Below are 19,847 nucleotides of genomic sequence, written 5' to 3' on the forward strand. Positions count from 1 at the left end.
CCTAATTTAGACACTCCATATTTGCCCTCGCGACCACAGTGATGTTAGGCAAAATATGACATCAGTTGCTATGTTTAACAAAGCCCAGTCATCTGTTCACGGGACGAGTGTGTGTAGGAAGAAAGTGGGTGCCTGCTTTTTCATGATTCGTCAATATCACAAGTTTGAATCTGTTATTTTGGTGCTGCCTCTTCTTTTTCTCTGACTCATTGAAATCGTGACTCACAAACACCAGAAGACTTGCTGATTGGAAAGCATGAATTTGCCGTTTTATACTTTAGACAGATCAAGCTGAGATGTGCAGGATTTTGAAAGGCTGGGTAGTTTTTCACTAACAAAAATCATTACCAAACTCACAACACACTGTAAATGCAGCATGACTTAAAATTGGGTCACAAGAGCTATTTAGAGCTCCTACACTACGTAGGCCTCTAAAAAGCATGCAATTTATGAATCCTTATCATAGAATAAACTTTTTGTTATAAACATACCTATTTGAATGGCAAAACTTCTACATACATAAACATGATATGTAACAAAACAACAACAACAGCATACCAGTAGTGACATTTGTAAATCAGGCAAAGCTTTTATTTTTTTAGGTTCGATCTTAAAGACATTAAGACAATATAAGGACTGGATTGCTCCTGAATCTTTATCAGTTCATGAAGGAGCTGTGTGGCTGAAAAATTGGGCCACAAGAGCCATTTGAAGCAATGAGAGAGGCAGACTGAATGTAGGTTAACTATAAGGTTATGTAACATGCACTATGGACCCAGTCTGAGATGGTTCTCTCACTAAGAGGATAAAGGATCTAGGCACTAGTTTGGAGGATCCAGCAAAGAAATAAGATGATGATCCCACCAGTGGCACATGAACCACACTTTGAGGTTGAAATGTGATTTTTCGTACCTCACACACGACACTAGTCATCCCTTTCTGCGCGTGGTAACGGACTCGAAACGAAACAGGAAACTCCAACGGTAGTGCACATGTTTATTTTTGAGGATGCAGTGTGATTGTTCTATTATTAGTAGTAGATCAGCACAGAGCATTTTGTTCATATCTTACAAGGAAGTCACTCCAGGAAAGCAGAGACGGGAACACCTTGAACAACTTTTATACAAACAGTGATTTACACTTACATTTAATTTGAACTGGGATAGATTACAGCATGTTTTTTCTCCCGGTTTTGTATTTTCTTTCTAGCCTGATTCAAGGGGATTCCTCGGACAAGTCAGGGGACTCGAAAAATCAGGCTCGCACCAGAGCTTTCCCAGTCCCACTCAATCTGGGTCACACACTTCACTGTGCTTCAGAAAGCGTGGGGATCACGACTGGCATTTGTCCTCCTGGCCTCAAACATCAGACCAGCAGGTGTTGATGAGGATTTGGTAGTAAATGTACAAGCTGCACCAGGCTGTGTCAAAGTGCTAAGTTAATATTTTTTAGATCTTCAGCATGCGTTTACAGAGCTGCAAACAATAGACATTAAAGAAGTTGTTCTATATTTAATGTTCACATAGTTCAGCTTTTTTGTTCCTTGGAATGACATGGGGGTGGATACAAATTGTTTAAATTAACCAATGTTTATAATATATAATAATGATGCATTAGTCTTATATAGCGCTTTCCAGATGCTCAAAGCTGCTTTACAATTTCGTGCATTATTCATTCACGCCATACTCGGTGGTGGTAAGCGACTGTTGCGGCCACAGCTGCCCTGGAGTAGACTGACGAAAGTGAGGCAACCAGTCTACGCCATCGGCCCCTCCGACCACCACTCAGTCACTCACTGCATTCGCCCAGGCTTCCTGGTGTCCCCAACCTAATGGTCTCCCATCTAAGTACCGACCAGGCCCTTCCCTACTTAGCTTCTGAGATCTGACTGGATCGGGCAGAGCAAAGGCGGTGTGACCTTTATAACTGTACACTGAAGAGTCCATCAAAGGAAGCTCAAAGAATATTCTATCTCGCAGGTCTTGACCAAAACCTACATGGGCAGCTGTACAGAGGGTTGTGATAAGCTACTTTTGATAACTTGATCATATAATTTTTTATCATAAGCATTTGTCATAGTCCTTATGATCAGTCCTTTCCTTGAATCAAGAGAACCGTGAGGAAACTTAAGCTACTATTTGTTGACTTAACAGAGATAACAAGTGTTTTTTATAAGTTTAATTATTTATTTTTTTGGTTGCAGTCATGATAGGGTAAAGGTGGTCCAGAAGCTCTACCAGACCAGCACAGTTTTAGCAGATCGAGCCTAAGACAAAGAGAAATATGCATAACCTTGGCTGTAATACTGTAATTAATTTGCTTATAGCCTTGTTTAGTTTTCTTCTGTGACTCTCCCAAACTAACTTCAATATCCTTTTTCATTATCCTTTCATACTCAATTTTATTATCCAGACACATGAGCAACGGAGGCATTACGTGACCTCAATGTAAACTATAATCATGTGTTTTTTTTTTTTTTTTTTTTTTTTTTTTTTTTTTTATTAACTTCTTTTGCATTTCATCTTGAGCAGTAGTATACAGAGATTAAAAACATATGTTAAAACAGAAAATAAAGAGTACAGATTTTGGTTCCATTGCCAAGTTTTCTTGATTAACTGTATCTGTGTTCATGTCCCCTTGGTGTGAGGCTATTTCAGAAGAATAACATTGTCACGCCGTTACTTCTGTTTTATATGGGTGATGTCCCGGTGTAGCGGTCGCTGAAGCGACAGCAGGAGGGGCTGACGGTTCGGCGCTCGCTCCACCCATCTATTTATCAAAGTGACAACATTCTATCAACAGCAACAACACAAAAAACAAGACAGACATAACATTTCAATACTTTTTACTAGTGACATAAGGCAAGGCTACGGAATAACGCCGGCTATTTGTCAAGTTGTAATGTTAAACTGTTCCACGACGTTTAAGGTTTTGACTGATTTTTTGTTGGCAATATTTTTGAGTGATTGCAGATAGTTGTTGATCTCCATACTTAGTAATTTGATCGAGGGCTTGTACTTTAAGAATTTAGCTTTGTGTATATGAAATTTTCCATAGAGAATGAATAAGTTAACCATATATTCAATATTACTATTTTTGTGGTTAAAGTGCGTGACAATATGTTGATAATCTAATTTAATAGGACAAGTGATTTTTTGTGATAGAAACATTTGTAGTTTGGACCATACTTCATGAGTATATGCGCAGTCGTAAAATAGATGTTTTAGAGTTTCATTTTCCAGATTGCAAAATGAGCATTTGTTGTCAATATCGCTAAATTTCGCTATATAAGAATTAGTAGGGTAAATGTTGTGAATAATCTTCCAGTGAGTTTCTTTGATTTTGTTACTGATACAGTACTTAAAGGCAACTATAATCATGTGTGTGAGACAGAGGATGCGGGCGGCGACGTCACTCATCAGTTTGCCGTCGCTAAGTGTGTCATCGACTGCGTCAACAGCGTCAGGGAGATACAAAGAGCGTGTATGTCAACCAAGAGACTGTACAATGGAAACGGCATATCAAGCGATTTGTTTAGGCAAGTTGGTGAAAGTGAATCAAATAACTCTAGTATCTTCCTTACCCATTAAGTTTTAGCACAACGAACTGGCTGGAAAAGGGTTTTGAAACACATAACACACAACAAGCACCACTGCGACGTATTGGTTTCGCCGGAAGTAATTATCTTGTTTCTGTCTCACACTCTTTGGCAGTCCCAGCCTCTGCTCCTCTCTCGTGTTCATGGTTCACACTGGTACTACTGTTCATAAACACGCAGGGACACACACAATGCTCAGCTGGCTCACTCGAGGACACCACTGAAAAGTTCCTCGGCTTCTATTATGCTGCCTGTCATCTACACAGTGAGTAATACATTGTAAAGTGTCTGATTTATTAGCGCGTGAGTCTGTAAATAAGTTTATTGATCACTTTTAAATTCAGAATCTTGTTATTGTGGGTGTTTCGAAATATTTTGTTGGGGTGATTTTATTCGTTTGCCTTATTACAATATCATGATGAAGTGACTTAATATTTAGTTTCACTTTTTTTCCCCCACGCACATTGCCAGTTTGTTCTCTCGCACAAAGGGGGTTTATTTTGGACAACTGTGCACAGTGTTCAGCCAGTGTAAAGTATGTTTCTGGTTGACACAAGGAGTGATTGTGGCTGACAGGGTGTCTCGGTGGGTGGATAAGTCATCTGTCTAATAACTGCTTTCAACAAAGAGGAAACAAGCCTTTAATGATAATTCAGACCCAGGCTTTGTGTACTACTCCGAGGAGTCGATTGGTCCTGTCATTTGCATCTAGTGGACCCCCTGGTGCCCCCTCTGCCCTATGTGCTTTTGCTGCTTTGAGCCTTTAAATTATTGATGCTGTCTCTGTGGTTTCAGTCCTGTACTGTGCTCTGTCAGATGTCTACATAGAGAGATCTGTCATGCACCTTTTAGTGTTTCTGTTTCCACTAATACTCGTCCTCAGAACAGAAATGAAACCATCAGAAGCTGTGTGTTGGTAGATAGCAGGAATTCCTTGGCCTTGAGTAGCAGAGAGCATTACTCTTTCCCTGTAAACAGTGTAATGGCACTAGAGGCTGTCTCCTGTTTCACCTCTTATTTGCTGATGGATCCAGGAAGTTGCTCACTCTCAGTGTCTAGCTGCTCCGAGTATTTGCTTACTGCTTACAATCAGCAATCCCTTGTCTTGTGCACCATGATCCATTGTCTGCCTCAGTTTATGTGTGATTATTTGTGACACATTGGGACAATTTTCAGAATCATGTTTTCCCCTCAATAGGTTGTGTTACAGTGCACACCTCTCACTTTCGGACCTGGGGATAGATCAGTGACATCATTTTCAAATGGTAAACAAATCTGTCAAGTATAGCATTTACAGTGATATAATCCAAACACACTGTTCTTAGTTAATACCATCATGCCTTATGTAATATGTAATAAGAGTATTGTCTACATGTAGAAAAAGAAGAAACAAAGCTGTTCCACAATATTTTAAATACAATCTGCCTTTTACACTTGAGAATTATAAATAACAACCACTTGGGCAATCAAAGCGCTGTGTCACTTGTATTTCGGCTGCGGACAGTGAGTTTCCATGCATTCTTCTAAAAAACTTGAGGAATCATTGGAATGTTAATTACTCTGGGGGGAAAGGAGCTGTTCAGTTTTTTTCCCCTGTGCTCTCTTATGAGTGCTCAGCTGGTAGTACAGGGCCAGGATATCAGTTTACATTTGTACATTCATGAAACATCACTTTGAAAGAGATTAGGCTGTAATTAGCCTAAACAAACTCAAAAACCGGTTCAACCAGCTTACAGATCTCTCCTGCAAAAACCTCTCATTCCTGCACTTGTCACTTTTGAATAAATCATATGGTTGTACTGTGTGGGGAAAAAACAGCTTCTTGTGCCTCTCCTGAACTGCCATCCATCTATATAATGGCAACAGTGGAGAACATTAATAACGTGCAATGTTATTTTGTGTCTTGCAGATTGTGTAACATTCCCTTGAGACAAATAATGATGGGCATCCTTAAGAGGAAGTTTTCTGAGCTGGATGATGGCCCCTGCTACTCCTCTTCCTCGTCTCCTACGTCCTCTGTCCCGTCACCAGCCTCCACTGAGTGGGACTCGGACAGGGAGAACATCGACTTCACCCCTCACAGCCCCCCTTCACCCGACACTTTGCCCCGTAAGTGTTAAATGAATGCCCATAAGTACCGATTCTTCTGTTTCAAATAATGCAAATCTTATCTACCAATTTTATCCCAAGTGTTCAATAGGAGTGTCCATTATCAGACGACGGCACCACTGTTGTAGCATGCTGATATGAAAACACCAGCATTAGGGCTGTCCTGATAATAGACTAGAATAACATGAGCCTGGATGTACTGTCTGGATCTGAACATCATTTGCCTGAGCAATAGAGAGCTGTGGTATTAATTTGAATAGCAAGGACTCTTTAAACAACCCATATCATATTGCCCTTTTAGATTATACACAAACACAATGTATTTTCAAATCACACTCATTAAGTTATTACTTACTTACTTCTGTCATTATAATAGTCATAGGGAAAAAGTAAACATTACAGTGATGTAGTCTGTACTTTAAGCTAGAGGGAGCAGCTGAGATGAGCTTAGTCAGCTGGTCTGCCTTGTTTACTAACTTTTGGAAACAGAGGTCAGACATATTTATGTGAAAAGCACATCAGGCTTTTTGTTGAAACTCACTATTTGATCAGACAGTAAGAAGTCGTGTGGTTGTTCAATATTTATTCTGTAGCTCTTTCAAAATGCATGTTTTACATTTTCTTCACTTTCAGCTGTGCTGATGTGAGTCGTTTGTAGTGTATTGAAGCACATGCAGTGTGTCCCCTGGTGGCTACATAGAAAAGTGCACATTTAAATATTGCAACAGCGAATGGTGGTCTCTGTATTAAAGAGCAGAACAAAGTCCTAAATAACATAAACATTTCTCTCTATTGGAATTAACATTTTTGACCCACTACTTCACTTCATCATGAACTGCAACTGATTCCTGTTGTTTTTCATCTTCAGTGAGATCTATCCTGAAACAACAAAAGCGCGGAGGGGCTCAGAGCAGTGTGTGCTTCGACCTGGTGACTGTCTACAGTTTCCCACGGTGCCAGGGATTCACAAGTGTACCCAGCCGAGGAGGTGCTACTTTGGGCATGATGAGGAGACACACTGATGTTCAAACATTTACAATCGCTGAACATGCTGTGGAGCAGCGGCACCGGCACCGGGAACAGCTCAGAGAGCGACGAAGACAAGAGAGATTTCTGGACATAAAGCAGAAAGTGAGAAATAAAAAATGTTCAACACACTTACAGCAGTATGCAGTGCACTTACCTGTGTTTGTATTGATACAGTTGATCGCTACCGGTGCCATAAATGAGAAAGCAGCAGAGAATCTCACAATAGACCAAGTGCCAATTGAGGAACCTCACATCAACATTAACAGTGTGGAGTTGGAGGGTGGAGGTTTTCTTCAGCCTTACTCTTCAAAGCAGAGGCAGGCCATCCTCATGGCAGCGGGAGTGAAACGTGTTGATAAGGAGGAGAAGAGGCAGCTCCACACGCTCCGTCTCTCCAGGGAGACCTGTGGCTGTGACTGCCAAGGCTTCTGTGAACCAGAGAGCTGTGCGTGCAGCTTGGCAGGCATCAAGTGTCAGGTATGAGCCGTTACTACATTTATGAACCTAAACCTTTAGCACAGTCTGCTATTTGCACCATCAGCAGTTAATATAAATGTATTTTATCTATGTTATTGTTCAGTTGTTTTTTTAGTAACAATGATATTAAATGTTACAGGTGGACCGCTTTAACTTTCCGTGCGGCTGCAGTCCAGACAGTTGTGGGAACACTCAGGGTCGTGTTGAGTTCGACTCCAGACGGGTGCGCACTCATCACATGCACACCATTATGAGGCTGGAGCTCGAGCGGCGACTACAGCATGAGCTGCCATTTTCAAAGGACCAATCTAAAGTTCAGAAAGACATTAGTAAAACGCGTACATCCCAGCAGAGTCCTCTTATCATTCCCACTTTGTTTAGTTCCATATCTGGGCCTGAGTCTATTGTGGAGGAGAGCAGCTGCAGCAGTGATATGAATATAAGTGACAATTCCTGCTCATCTTTGGATGCTGTGAGCCTCCCTGCAAGTCCGACACTTTCTGAAGATAATCAAGAATTGTGTCAAAACATGAATATACTTGAAAATAACCAATCAGTACGAAATACAAAAGAACCATTGACCCAAAATTGCAACGCATTGTCTGACTTCGTAGGACTCCCATGTTCAAAAGACAAATCATTCATGGACATTTTAGGTTTGTCGTCCCATTCCAATTGTCTTAATGACAACCACTTAGATGACAACTCCCTTGAGGATTTTCCCAACACTCCATCTCCATCTGTGGACTACTACATGGACCTGAGCCTGTCTTCTGATTCGGACCTTGAGTTTTTTGACAGTGATTACACATCTGGGCTGCTGCACAGCTCTTTTAAAAGTCAGCGGCACTCAGATAATCTGGACCACCTACAGTTGTTCAGCACTGACTCTTTGCCTCAGTATGAATCCAGCACCTACCTCTTGGAGTCTCTGATAGGCCTTACAGATGACTGAAGACTTATTCAATGTATCCAAAGTGTACAACATGGCAATTAGCTGTGTATAAGCACTGAGCTGACAGAACTGTATGTCTACGTAAAGACAATGAAATGCCTAAGAATTTTATGAGCTGTATATTTTGCCTAAAAAAAAGCCTTTTACAGAAAATGCAACTATCTAATATATATTTTTAAGTTTTCATTATGCTAATAATGGTTATGATTCATTGAAGTCTGCCATACAAATGTATTGTAAATTATTACAAATATGTGGTTAGTTTAAAATGTTATTTTTTATCACTTCTTAATTTGTTGTAAGAGAAAAAAAATATGGTCCTATTTATAACCACCAGCAAAGTTATTTCACAAACAGCATCTGGTGACTTTTTCATGTAATAAAACATTTATTTATTTACCATGTGCTTTTGCTTGTTTTCTTATAGAATTCCATTAATTCTTAACAAGAGGAAAACATAAACACTTTAAAACTATCTTTCCTGTCTGCCAGCGGCTGACTGTTTTGACATGTTTACGACATGTTTACGACATATGTGGTTGCTATGTATGGCGGTTGCCACGGTGCGTGCGTACCGTTGTACGACGTCACGACGTTCGATTGTTTTGGACTGGATACAAGATGGCCACTGACTCGCTGTACGAATAATTCTCCCATTTGTTGGTATTCTCAAGTCAAACCTGTTTTGAGCTGTGTTCGTCAAAATGGGGTTATCACAGAGTTCTGAGATATCCGAAGGAGGAACGTATGGATACCATGTACACGGTGTAAGGCTTTATACACGTTTTCCAGAAGTGTAAATGTTGATCAGCATGCTGAGGAGCTTAGTGAACATACTGTACGATACTGGCTGTGTGTATGCAACGTAGCTAAATTCTCACGTACACTTTTTGTACACAATGTACGCTTTTTGTACATAATTCCCCATATTGGCATGTCACTGCTTGCTCAGTTTATTTATATTGTGTTTCTGTCTCTCTCTTTTGCTATTTGCCAATGAAATACATTATTCTGTGGTCCTAAAGGTGCAGCCAAATTCACCTGCAGAAAAAGCAGGACTTGAACCCTACTTCGACTTCATTTTGTCTCTGGACAATAGAAGACTTGTATGTTTACAACATTCCCAGAAGTACTAATTATCTTTTATGAAAGCTATTGCTCACACAAACGTCTGTCAATTCCTTAGAACGAGGAGAATGAGCTCTTGAAAGAGGTGCTGAAGGCCAGCATGGAGAGAACAGTGAAGATGGAAGTGTACAGCACTAAAACCATGAGAGTCCGTGAGGTTGAGGTGGTGCCCAGTAACATGTGGGGTGGACAGGGTCTGCTTGGGGCCAGCGTTCGCTTCTGCAGCTACCAAGGAGCCAATGAGAATGTGTGGCATGTCCTGGTGAGACATAATCGTTTTGATTGTTGTTGTTGTTCTTTCATGTTATTATAAACACACTTGTTACTTGAGATATGGTAAATTACACTAGTGACAAGAGCCATTCCACCACTCCAGGAAAAAAACAAAGTGTAGTGATGTCTTCTAAAAACCCACCAATGACTTTTTAATAATTAAATAATTTCTTGTTGTAGGATGTGGAGGTCAGTTCACCAGCTGCTTTGGCAGGACTTCAGCCGTACAATGACTACATTATTGGAGCGGATCAGGTTTTACAAGATGTACACACTCTTAATTTTGTTTATTGTTACTTTAATCCCATCTGATTTTTTTACAGCCTAACTTTCTTTCACTTTTTGTGAACTTTTCAGTCAGAGGACTTTTTCTCACTGATTGAGGCCCATGAAGGGAAGGCTTTAAAGTTGATGGTATATAACACACAAACTGACTCGTGCAGAGAAGTGCTTGTAACACCCAATGGTGCGTGGGGCGGGGAGGGCAGGTATGTCACGTAAAATGTTATTTTAAAAGAAGTTTATCTTCTGAATTTCCTTTGGTATTTTAAGAGTTGTGTTTACTGTATTTTATAGTCTGGGTTGTGGAATTGGATATGGTTACTTGCACCGAATCCCTGTTCAGTCGGATGTGCCATCCTCAAATCTTCCTTCCACGACCACAGTTGCTGAAGAGACACCAAAGCCACTGAATCATGGATATACAGAGGCAATGCTTACGCTCATTCTTTCTGTCCTATGATTTTAGACCTATAATTTTTTATAGTGCTTTGTTTATTAACAGACCCCTTTGATGGCTCCTTCAACCCCCAGTGAAGACATGTTAGACATCCAGCATGTGTCTCTTCAGACAAGTCCCATGCCTCCGCCCGTCCAGAGAGTCATGGACCCTGGTGAGTTCAGAGAGCAGTCGGTATTTCACAAGATTTACTTCATAAATTTAAGTAGTCATTTTCTTAATTTATATTATCCAGGCTTCTCTGAGACTGAGGTGCAAGAAATTGCTCCAGACCCTTCAGATTTATTAGAAAAGATTGATTTGTCAATGTCCTCTATCGATATGACAAACACTGCTCTTGCTATGAACGATAAGGAGGACAGTGACATTTCCGGTGTGGGTGAGTAACGAATTCACAAAACTATCAACAGTGGTTTTAGGAAGTATTCAATTAAAGGCTTTACCAATATAAAGAATGTATGTTCAGACTGATACAATAAAATAGGAATAATTGAGAGGCCTGAAAACATTTGGAAATCCCTCTATATACCCATTTGATCAATTTATCCATGCTGCATGTATCACTCATTCTCATTATTGATGGTTTTCTGCTTCAGAGGAGCTTGATGACAGCGAACTCATCCAAAACGCCCCAGAGTTGAGTCCTCAGGCCGCGATGGAGCTCACAGCTGCGCTGTCCTTTAACGACATGGATTCAGCCGCTCCTCTGTCTGAACCCTCCGGCCTCTTTTCTGAGTCTACTGAGCTGTCCAGTTCTCTCTTTGAGGCGTCTGATGTTGTAGCCTGCCTCGTCCCTGAATCCCCTGCGCGCCCCGCTGCGCCCCTTACTGAGAGAGAAGACCCCGAGAGTGCATCCCCCAAAGACCTCAACCCTTCTCCAACCCCGGAGGAAGCTGATCCAGATGTTTCAGCATCAGCATTTCAGGCTGTTGATGATACAGAGGAAGCTCACGATCTAATCACCGAGGTATCCTCAGAGCCAATTACACATAATGACTTAGAAGAATGTGCCCTTGAGTAAGTTTGCAACAGGTCAAAGATTTGACAATCTCTGGTAATTTTGCATGTCAGGCCAATGTACTAGTCTATTTTATTTAACAGGACAGGCGAAGGATTGGTTTGAGTGAATACACTGAAGCAATTGTCTCTTTTCTTTACAAGTTACTGCCAATTTTAGGTCAAGGGCCAATAGATTGTATTTTTTGCATAATGTGGTTGTAATATATAAGAACTGAGCTATATTAGTGACTAAACTTTATGATAATCTAACACTAAAGAGAACACAACTTGAAGGTAGCCAAAGAGGCATTAACTACAAAGCACATCAGCACCTCAACGTCCTTTCTGTTCTCATGGTGCACTTTTACATGACTTTTTTAAAGAAATTGAAAACAGTGTAATTTGTTTACAAACAAAACAACTGGCCATTTGTAACTTAAGATATGACTTTTTTAATATATGTCCCATCATTATTTTACTGTTATCTATGCAACAGTAATGAAAGACTGAAGTTTACTTCATGTGAAACCAATAGTAGAGGCATTTTTACATATATTTAGTAATGCGTGTAGGGATTTTATAGATGATTGGTGTCTTTGGTGAAGTAGGTGCTAATTTGTAAAACAAGGAGAATATTTTTGCATATATTTTATCAATGAATTGTATGTTTTATTAGGAATGAATGTGATGTTTGATGAATGTGACAAGAGTAAATCTGTAATGTTCAACAATCATTGAAAAAAACGTTGTCTTTCTATTCTCACACCCAACAAAGACCGTACAATTCAAGAAACTAGTTATAATGGCCATAAAATCTGTCAAGTGTTAAACCATTCCAATTTATTTTGTTGAATGCCTAAAATATACATATTTCACAAATTATTACAACAAGGGATATTGCAGTGTTATGGCCTAATCACCCATTCTTTTTGGCCAATTCAAGCTCACTCATTACTCTCCTTATGGCGTTACGCACACTCTTGATGGCAAAATAACCTTAGAACATTTACAATGGAAGGATCTGTGGTTCTGAGGGAAAAGGGCATTTCCTTTGATTTCAGATTCTTTGATCCCTAAACAAACTACTATTTAGCCTAAATGAAATATACATTTGGAGAACTTACATCATTCATTGTGACTCCATAACAGAGCAAGTAAAGAATGAGTTATTGTTTGATACAGTATATATATATATATATATATCTCTTATACAGAGTTTCCAGATTGCTAACATGACTTGAACAACTAACATTGTTAACAATAACTGCAATTTCCAGGTTGTGACCAATGTGTTTTAACAAGGTCAAATTATCTTAATATTGACTGTAAGGATTTTGAAAAATAATAGCTTTAGGTAAACTGTACAACAAAATAAAACCCGCTGCAAATGAAAGTCACTTAAATCAAAAATGTTATATATTTACAAAAAGAAAACATTCAGTCCACTGAAAACAGCACAGCTAAAAACAAAGACAGACATGTGCATCTAGCAATGAGGTTCAAGCTCTGCAATAATTACATGTCTAAGCCAAGGTTAAGTTCAAGTTATGATGGCCAAAAACAGGACAATAGCTTTGAGGAACTGTGACACTACCAGGAGCCAAGTGCACTCCTAAACCGGTGACGCCTGTGGAGTGTTTGCAGAACATGGACAGTTTCTGGAATGTACTAGAACAGTCTACTACATCCATGTGCATATAAACACGCTCAGACAACAAGTACGCCGACTGCAATCGCCTCAAATTAACGCCAAGGAGTAAAATAAGCAGTCAGAGGTGTAATTAAAAAAATATTTAAAAAATAAGGAAAAACAGGGACTGGTTCTCTCCCAGGTGGGTCTTAGCTGCTTCAGTCCAGTCTGGTAGTTCCCTATGTTACACTGGAGCCACGTCCTGTACGCACAAATCTGACTGGATTCTCAGTTACTGTGACTCTGGACCACACAATGGAGCAGGAGGGACATACATGTCAGTGGTGGGTGGTAATTGGCAAATGACAAGAGTTTTGTTAAAAATCATTATTTTCACGTGGACTTCTGCCTATAGTGTAGAGTCAAGTCCCCTCCACTCTTCCAGATAAAATGTTTTACTGTTCGCAGGTCCATGTTGGGATCCAGAACCTGAACCAGAAAAATAATACGCTTAGAAACAGAAGTGAGAGGAAACTGAAAGCTGTTAAAAGGGTGATGAGTGACCTGGTCTTGACACATGAGCTCGATCTTCTCCTCTGCCAGCATGGCCATGTCCTCTTCTTTCTCCTGCTCCCCGGGCTTCTCGTTGGTCGAGGAGCTGGTGGTCTGGGACTCATTGTCCAAGTTGATAATTTTCTCATAGACATGCTCCATCACCTTCCTCACTTGAAGCATGTCGCTGGCCGAGAGCCGGTCCCTGACAAACATACAAAGATTCCAATTATTTGCTGTACAATATTTTTAAACGCACAAAAAGGAAAAAAAAACTTACTTCTTTAGTGTTTTTGCACCAGAGGATGAATGGGGTTGGAGGTAGAATGGAATTTTGTTGAATTTGGGCATATTTTTCTGAAAGAAAACCAAAGCATCCAATTTGATTCATGCGTTACTTAACAGCTAATGCTGATTAAACACGCCATCATAATTATACACCACTCAGACAACAAATCCAACACTAATACTCACATCTACAGTTATGTCAATCACCCACTGAGGGACTGTCTCATTGAGCAGCATCGATTCAGTCTCTCCTCCTGAATCTCTACATAGCAACCTGCAATAAGCCACGCAGATCACAGTCAGTGAAGCAAACAAAACAAACAGGATTTGGATAACATGTCACATACCTGAAAAGAGTCCTGCCTCCTGCTTCCCCAAAGATGACTGGTGTGTGTGGTGGCACCTGAAAATATCCATTCCCTTTCTGAATCCTGTTTTCCTGCTCACCATTCACTACGAACACAAAGAGGATCAAATCATTCCTGATACTTTTTGTTAAATACAGTACAAATCTTCTGAAGGTGAATAAGCTGGGAGCACATACCGTGGTTTACTTCATTCTCTTCCTCATCCATTGGGTTTATTCGAGTCCTGGGCCAGAACTCCAGCAGGGCTTGAAGTAATAAACCTCCCAGATTCACTGCACAAAAGCAACACGGCAGGTTAGAATGACAAACATGTTCATTACATTTCATCTGAACATTATTAATACAACATACACTTGGGGTCAGAGCCATCAGAGCTTGAAAAACCAGCATCTTTTGCCGATACCCAGGCCGCAAAGCAGTCACTTTCATCCAGGGTGATCGTGAGCATCTGCACAAGCACCAGGCCACAGTTTACAAACGTTTGCAGACTCTTCAAACTATTATCTGTAATTACTCACCCCAGTTTTCAGGTCGACAGAGAACCAGTTTGGCACATAGACCATCTTGAAGCGTTTCTTAATCTCTTCGTCAAATTCCACTTTGCCTAAATCTTCTCCTTTGCAAGCCTGAAGAAAAACACACAACACAGTCAGACAGCAAAAACAACTATGCAAAACAAAACAAATCACAAACACACACATGCACACAACTTTACATGCTGTGCAAACTTACCTTCAGGACGTCCCAGAATGCCACATTGTTGTTGGTATCTTTGGTGAGTATGTGTCGTTTATCATTTAAAATGTGGCACTGGATAATACTGGCACCTCCTTCAAAAACAGATAAAAGTGGAAGTGAGAACACCAAATGTACATCCATAAAAACTAAGATTAAAACATGTTCAGTACCTTTAATGACTTGCTCAGGCTGCGTACAAAGTGGTGTCAGAGGCGTGGTGCAGTCGTTGTCATACTCTCCTGATGATCTAAAGTTGTGCATTCCCTTCAGAGACTATTGGAAAACATTTGCATATTGATTATACAATTGTACCCCTTGATTTCAATCCAGCATGATAGACAATTCATTTTTAAGCGAATCTCAGAGGTTTCGCTGTTAAAAACACAGTTTACCCCACATTTATTCCTAAATCATTATGTTGATGTCTTGTAATTATATATTTTTTTTAAAAAAAGGCTATATTAAGGTGTTCTTGATTGAGGCCTGGTGGTACTGGTGAGGTCAAATATTTTATGAGCTAAAACTGAGGCTACATTTTTGCCATTAAATAACAAATGTATATGATTTTACAAACAGACAACATATCCCACTGCATTTTGAGGAAGGCAATGGGGATTGGGGCAGGAGGACATTTGGTGAGCTCACAGGAACTCGTCTCTGTAAACAGTGGATGCCAGTAGCTTTAGTGCAGCAGTTATCGCAGACGTGTCATGCATGCTTACCCATTTATTAACGGATGACTTGGTGGTGGAGACCCAGATTGCTGGCGGTGGGTCAGCGGATCTGTCCAGTTCCATCTGAGCAAAAGACAAGACACAAAAGGTTCATTTTCAACAGTTGCAGTCAACAAATAACTAAGACAGCCTTTATAGCGGAAGAACAATATCTCGAAAAAAAATATGTCTCCAAGTGGCTCTAAATATGAAATGTATATGAGTGGACCTTGGTCTATTATAGGCCCACTGTATTGTTTTTGTTTAATGTATTTAATGTATTTACTGCACATGTTGATGCTGATTGTGTTGTTTGTCTGTGGATGTACTGTTTTTACTGGGCTCGTACTGGCACTTCCTCTGCAAGTGAAGTTCCTAATGGATGAATAAAGTGAATTTGATTGATGATTGTTGTTAGTTTAGAACTTCATGTTTCAGTCTTCTCTCACACATTAATGCTCCTGAATCAATGTAAAAATGTAAAGCCAGGGTAACAAACCAAGACCTTCTTTTCTACTCTTATTTCTCTTACTTTGAGCACCGGGGCCTTCTCTTCACAGATTAATACCCTGATGTCCGGGTTGCGTAGATCTGTACAGTAGATCTTTTTGTCTCTGCCGCCTGAATATACATGTGTGAATGCTTCATTGACTTGCAGAGCCCAGACGCCTTCATCGTGCACCCGGTACGTGGCAATACATCTCTGCTGACCGAGGGACCACAGTCGGATAGTCCCATCTGAACTACCGGACAAACACTGAAAAAAAAAAAAGGAAAGAAGTTGAAGAATATTTCACAGTTTGAATGTATTACCGTTGTGCAGTACATTATTTACATTATTATTTTATTTACCTGAGTTCCATCACGGTTTAGCAGCAAAGATTTCACATTGTCAGTGTGACCCTTAAGCTTCATCAATTTTGCACACGTCCGAGGGTCCCAGACTCTGAGAACCTGAGAGAAGACAGTAATGAGAAAGCTGCATTTCTAAGTGACTTGCGACACTTTTCTTTTTGGTAAACTGCACATTTATTTCCCATAACAAACCTTTTCTGTGGATCCAGATACTATAACTGTGCCCATCTGGTTCATTGCCAGACTGTAAATGGAGTCTTTGTTCCCACTAAGCGAGGAAGCTGTTGCAAACAAAAATCACATGCAAACAGCCACACATTTTATTAATGTTACTAGGTCGGTACAGTTTCATTAGTTTCACAAAAGAACTCACTGGTGACGGTGTTGTTGGAAGCAGTAAGTGCTGTTAATGTGTTGACGTCCCAAAGGAAGATCTGACGGTCCAGACCTGCTGATGCCACCAGCTCTTTATCTTTAGCGTACGCCAGGGCTTTTACGTAATCCTTGTGTGTCCGTAACGTCGACATACAAAAACCTTTGTGTGCATTCCATACTTTAACAGTAGTGTCGGATGAGGCAGATATTACTAAAAATGACAAGGGAAAAGTAGCCATTAAGAGGAGTCACAAAAAGACATATAATAACACACATAATAATTTTGTAGCACATAAATACAAAATATCACCATACGCCATACTTATGTTCTGTAATAGTGTAAACATTCAAATTCAAAATAACTACACCAACTTACATGTTTTCCCATTGCAACACAATACTATGTCATTGACCCAGTCTGTATGGTGCTCCATTGAAGCTATGTATGGGTCTTGCTGAAAAGTGAAAGAATAAAGCAAGTAAAGACATCGCTTAATCTGCTCACGGGAAGAGCTGTAACATGAGTAACAGAACATTATGCTTTACTTTGTGCTGATAAACGCTCCATATCCGGATGATGGAGTCACGTCCAGCTGTGAAAAGTCGGTTCAGCGCTGGGTCCAATTGAAGTGCATTCACCCCATTTCTATTGTACTTTTCCACCTCGTCTCTAATAACATAGGACACCTACGACACAGAAAGGCCAGTGAACACGAATACATCTCCGAGGTGCAAGTATAATTGATATCAAAAGCACATTGAACTCTAGCTGCACAATAAGTTTATAAGAAGGGGCACATCTGGTGTTGTGGACTGTGGATTAAGAGTGAGGAAATGTAGAGCACGGGGCAATTAAATACACCGGTGCTACAACGCAAAACGGCTCAAGGAGGAATATTAAATTCATACTTTATTGGCTTTAAGTGTGCCCATAATCACGAAGAGCGTACATTACCCCAGCAATTAGACGGAGCCAAGATACAGTCATGCTAATCATATTTTAGCACAGTTGCATTTTTTAGGGGCACAATGGAAATACGACATTCACTCAAGCATAGTAATAGACGTGACAGCAACAACAGCCTGTATTCACACTGCATCGATATGTTGCAGATTCTGAGTAAAAATCAGATATATTGTGTCGCAAGCGTTAGCTGAAGATGCTAGCGCAGCTAAGCTAAAGTTAGCCGGCTGAAATCATGACTCATAACAGCAACTCCGTGTGATGGGACTGACTTTTTATGTGAGCTAACTTTTAGATAAATTGAGCCTCATAGATCAAAACCCAAATGTCGCGGCTGACAGACACACACAATGATGTGCAATAGATTCACCTGCACTTTTCTCCGCCCAGCAGCATTTTGCCTGTGATGCGTGGCCATCTTGCATGTTGACAGTCAGTTCATGTGATGCTACATCCGGGAAAAGAAGACAACACGCGCCGCGATGGTTTGTGGGTAATGGAGTTTTCCCACGGATGTGTTTGTTTTCCCCATAGGATATATATATATAATGTAATATAATATAATGGTAATAATATAATATAATGGTAATATAATATAATGGTTTTCTCTTACTGGCTCTCCACCACACACGCGCAGGTGACGAACGGACTCTATCCATTTATTTATGCAATAAAATAATAAAAACATTCCATAAATACCAGTGGGTTTGAACATCAGAAAAAGTTAAATTGATAAATAATCAAATTCAAAATGTTGGAAAGAGGTTCGGGCTAAAATGCTTAACTTTTCTCTCAGCTTTGTGTTCCTCTTTTTATACATTTAACAAAGTTTTCCAGTGTAATTAAAGCTATAGATAGTTTTACATTTGGAGAAAACAAAATACATTTTATTAAAGTTTATTTGTTGTTACTGTGTTAGGGAAGCTGCCATTATAAATCGTATTAAATTACAAAGACAAAGCTTGGTTAAATAGTTGTATTTTTGCAGTGGCGCGCAGTCCGCCACAAGAGGGCGCTCCTAGACCCAGCTTCAGAGATGACCTGTTGTCCGCGGTGTTGTGTGACAGATTACAGATTGACTGAGTGACTTTCCACCAGTAATTGGTCAAAACAATCCGACCAAATTAGATTAGCGTCTTCCGCTTCTTATAACCTGAGTTCATCTGTAGAGGTAATCACAAATATGCCATATGTAAAAGTTCTCTCTTGGAAAACAGCTCGTGACATTAGTTGTAATCCATCAATCAATTCTTCAGTCAGTTTTGCCTGGAGGTTCGAGCTAGCGTTAGCATGCACAAAACGTTCAGATTAAGATGATTAATCTTTAATTTAATTTATTTTTTTGCTTTCTACATCTGTCATTTCAATAGTTTTAATTGATTTTCCGAAGAAAAGTACTGTTCCTGTTTGTTTTGATCGCACGGCTGTTCTGTGTTGCTAATAACTTTCTTCTACTAACTTTGACTGCTTGACTCGGTTGAATGCGGCAGGTTACTGCAGGCCTATGGTGTTTTTTCCCCGTAGAGGCCTATAGCAACAATAATCCTCTGTGGTCCAGGGCATCCTCCCCCTCCTGACGCGCTCAAGGGCAAACGGAGGTGCGCCTCCTGCCGCTGCGCAGCATCCTCTGAGCCTGGACTTTTCCTCTGCTGCTCAATACGGAAGCGCTTCTCATGGAAAAAGGAGGAAAACATATTTACACTTGGGGCTAATACAAAATGTAAAGCCTAAATCCACCAAGAAGCTGATCTTTATACCCCGGTGATTGTAAAACTATGCTTTTTCCCCCGAAATGGACTTTATGATACTGTTCATGGGAGTTTGGAATCTTAAGCAATCGAAATGAACTACAACATGGATTTTGCACGGAGGGTCTGTTTCCCCCTTCTATGTCCCGGATCTAAAGCTGTAAATCTCTGAATTTCATATGTAAGTATCAAACGATCTTGTTTCCTATTATCAGCAAAGAAATGTTCCATCTAGTTTTATAACTGAAAGTAATCTGGAAGACCAGTGTTTCTTTATAAATATTAAAATTGACATGATGATGGTTAGTA

The 19,847-nt window shown here is 40.1% G+C and overlaps 3 protein-coding genes across 3 annotated transcripts; 2 read left to right on the forward strand and 1 right to left on the reverse strand.

Moving 5' to 3' along the window:
* The first annotated feature begins 3,624 nt into the window (after positions 1 to 3,624).
* On the forward strand, positions 3,625 to 8,455 carry csrnp1a (cysteine-serine-rich nuclear protein 1a). Its single transcript, XM_079569093.1, has 5 exons — positions 3,625 to 3,863; positions 5,508 to 5,707; positions 6,576 to 6,838; positions 6,911 to 7,213; positions 7,353 to 8,455. Exons 2-5 carry the CDS (start codon positions 5,536 to 5,538, stop codon positions 8,166 to 8,168), a joined length of 1,554 nt encoding a protein of 517 aa, XP_079425219.1. The 5' UTR covers positions 3,625 to 3,863; positions 5,508 to 5,535; the 3' UTR covers positions 8,169 to 8,455.
* A 311-nt stretch (positions 8,456 to 8,766) lies between these two features.
* gorasp1a (golgi reassembly stacking protein 1a) lies at positions 8,767 to 11,836 on the forward strand. Its single transcript, XM_079569593.1, has 9 exons — positions 8,767 to 8,935; positions 9,194 to 9,274; positions 9,355 to 9,558; positions 9,750 to 9,836; positions 9,927 to 10,057; positions 10,146 to 10,302; positions 10,354 to 10,462; positions 10,544 to 10,687; positions 10,905 to 11,836. The coding sequence occupies exons 1-9, from the start codon at positions 8,873 to 8,875 to the stop codon at positions 11,327 to 11,329; spliced, it is 1,401 nt and encodes a 466-aa protein (XP_079425719.1). The 5' UTR covers positions 8,767 to 8,872; the 3' UTR covers positions 11,330 to 11,836.
* An 844-nt stretch (positions 11,837 to 12,680) lies between these two features.
* Positions 12,681 to 18,247, reverse strand: LOC306973133 (WD repeat-containing protein 48). Its single transcript, XM_079569949.1, has 18 exons — positions 18,161 to 18,247; positions 17,373 to 17,513; positions 17,203 to 17,281; positions 16,825 to 17,037; positions 16,644 to 16,732; positions 16,449 to 16,550; positions 16,129 to 16,353; positions 15,606 to 15,680; positions 15,054 to 15,156; positions 14,878 to 14,975; positions 14,664 to 14,771; positions 14,497 to 14,593; positions 14,322 to 14,417; positions 14,125 to 14,230; positions 13,964 to 14,051; positions 13,770 to 13,846; positions 13,502 to 13,694; positions 12,681 to 13,426 (listed from the first exon to the last, which is right to left on the reverse strand). The coding sequence occupies exons 1-18, from the start codon at positions 18,206 to 18,208 to the stop codon at positions 13,331 to 13,333; spliced, it is 2,034 nt and encodes a 677-aa protein (XP_079426075.1). The 5' UTR covers positions 18,209 to 18,247; the 3' UTR covers positions 12,681 to 13,330.
* Between the last annotated feature and the right edge of the window lie 1,600 nt (positions 18,248 to 19,847).

The sequence above is a fragment of the Gobius niger genome (assembly GCF_951799975.1).
Source record: "Gobius niger genome assembly, chromosome: 13".
Classification (NCBI taxonomy): Eukaryota; Metazoa; Chordata; class Actinopteri; order Gobiiformes; family Gobiidae; genus Gobius; species Gobius niger.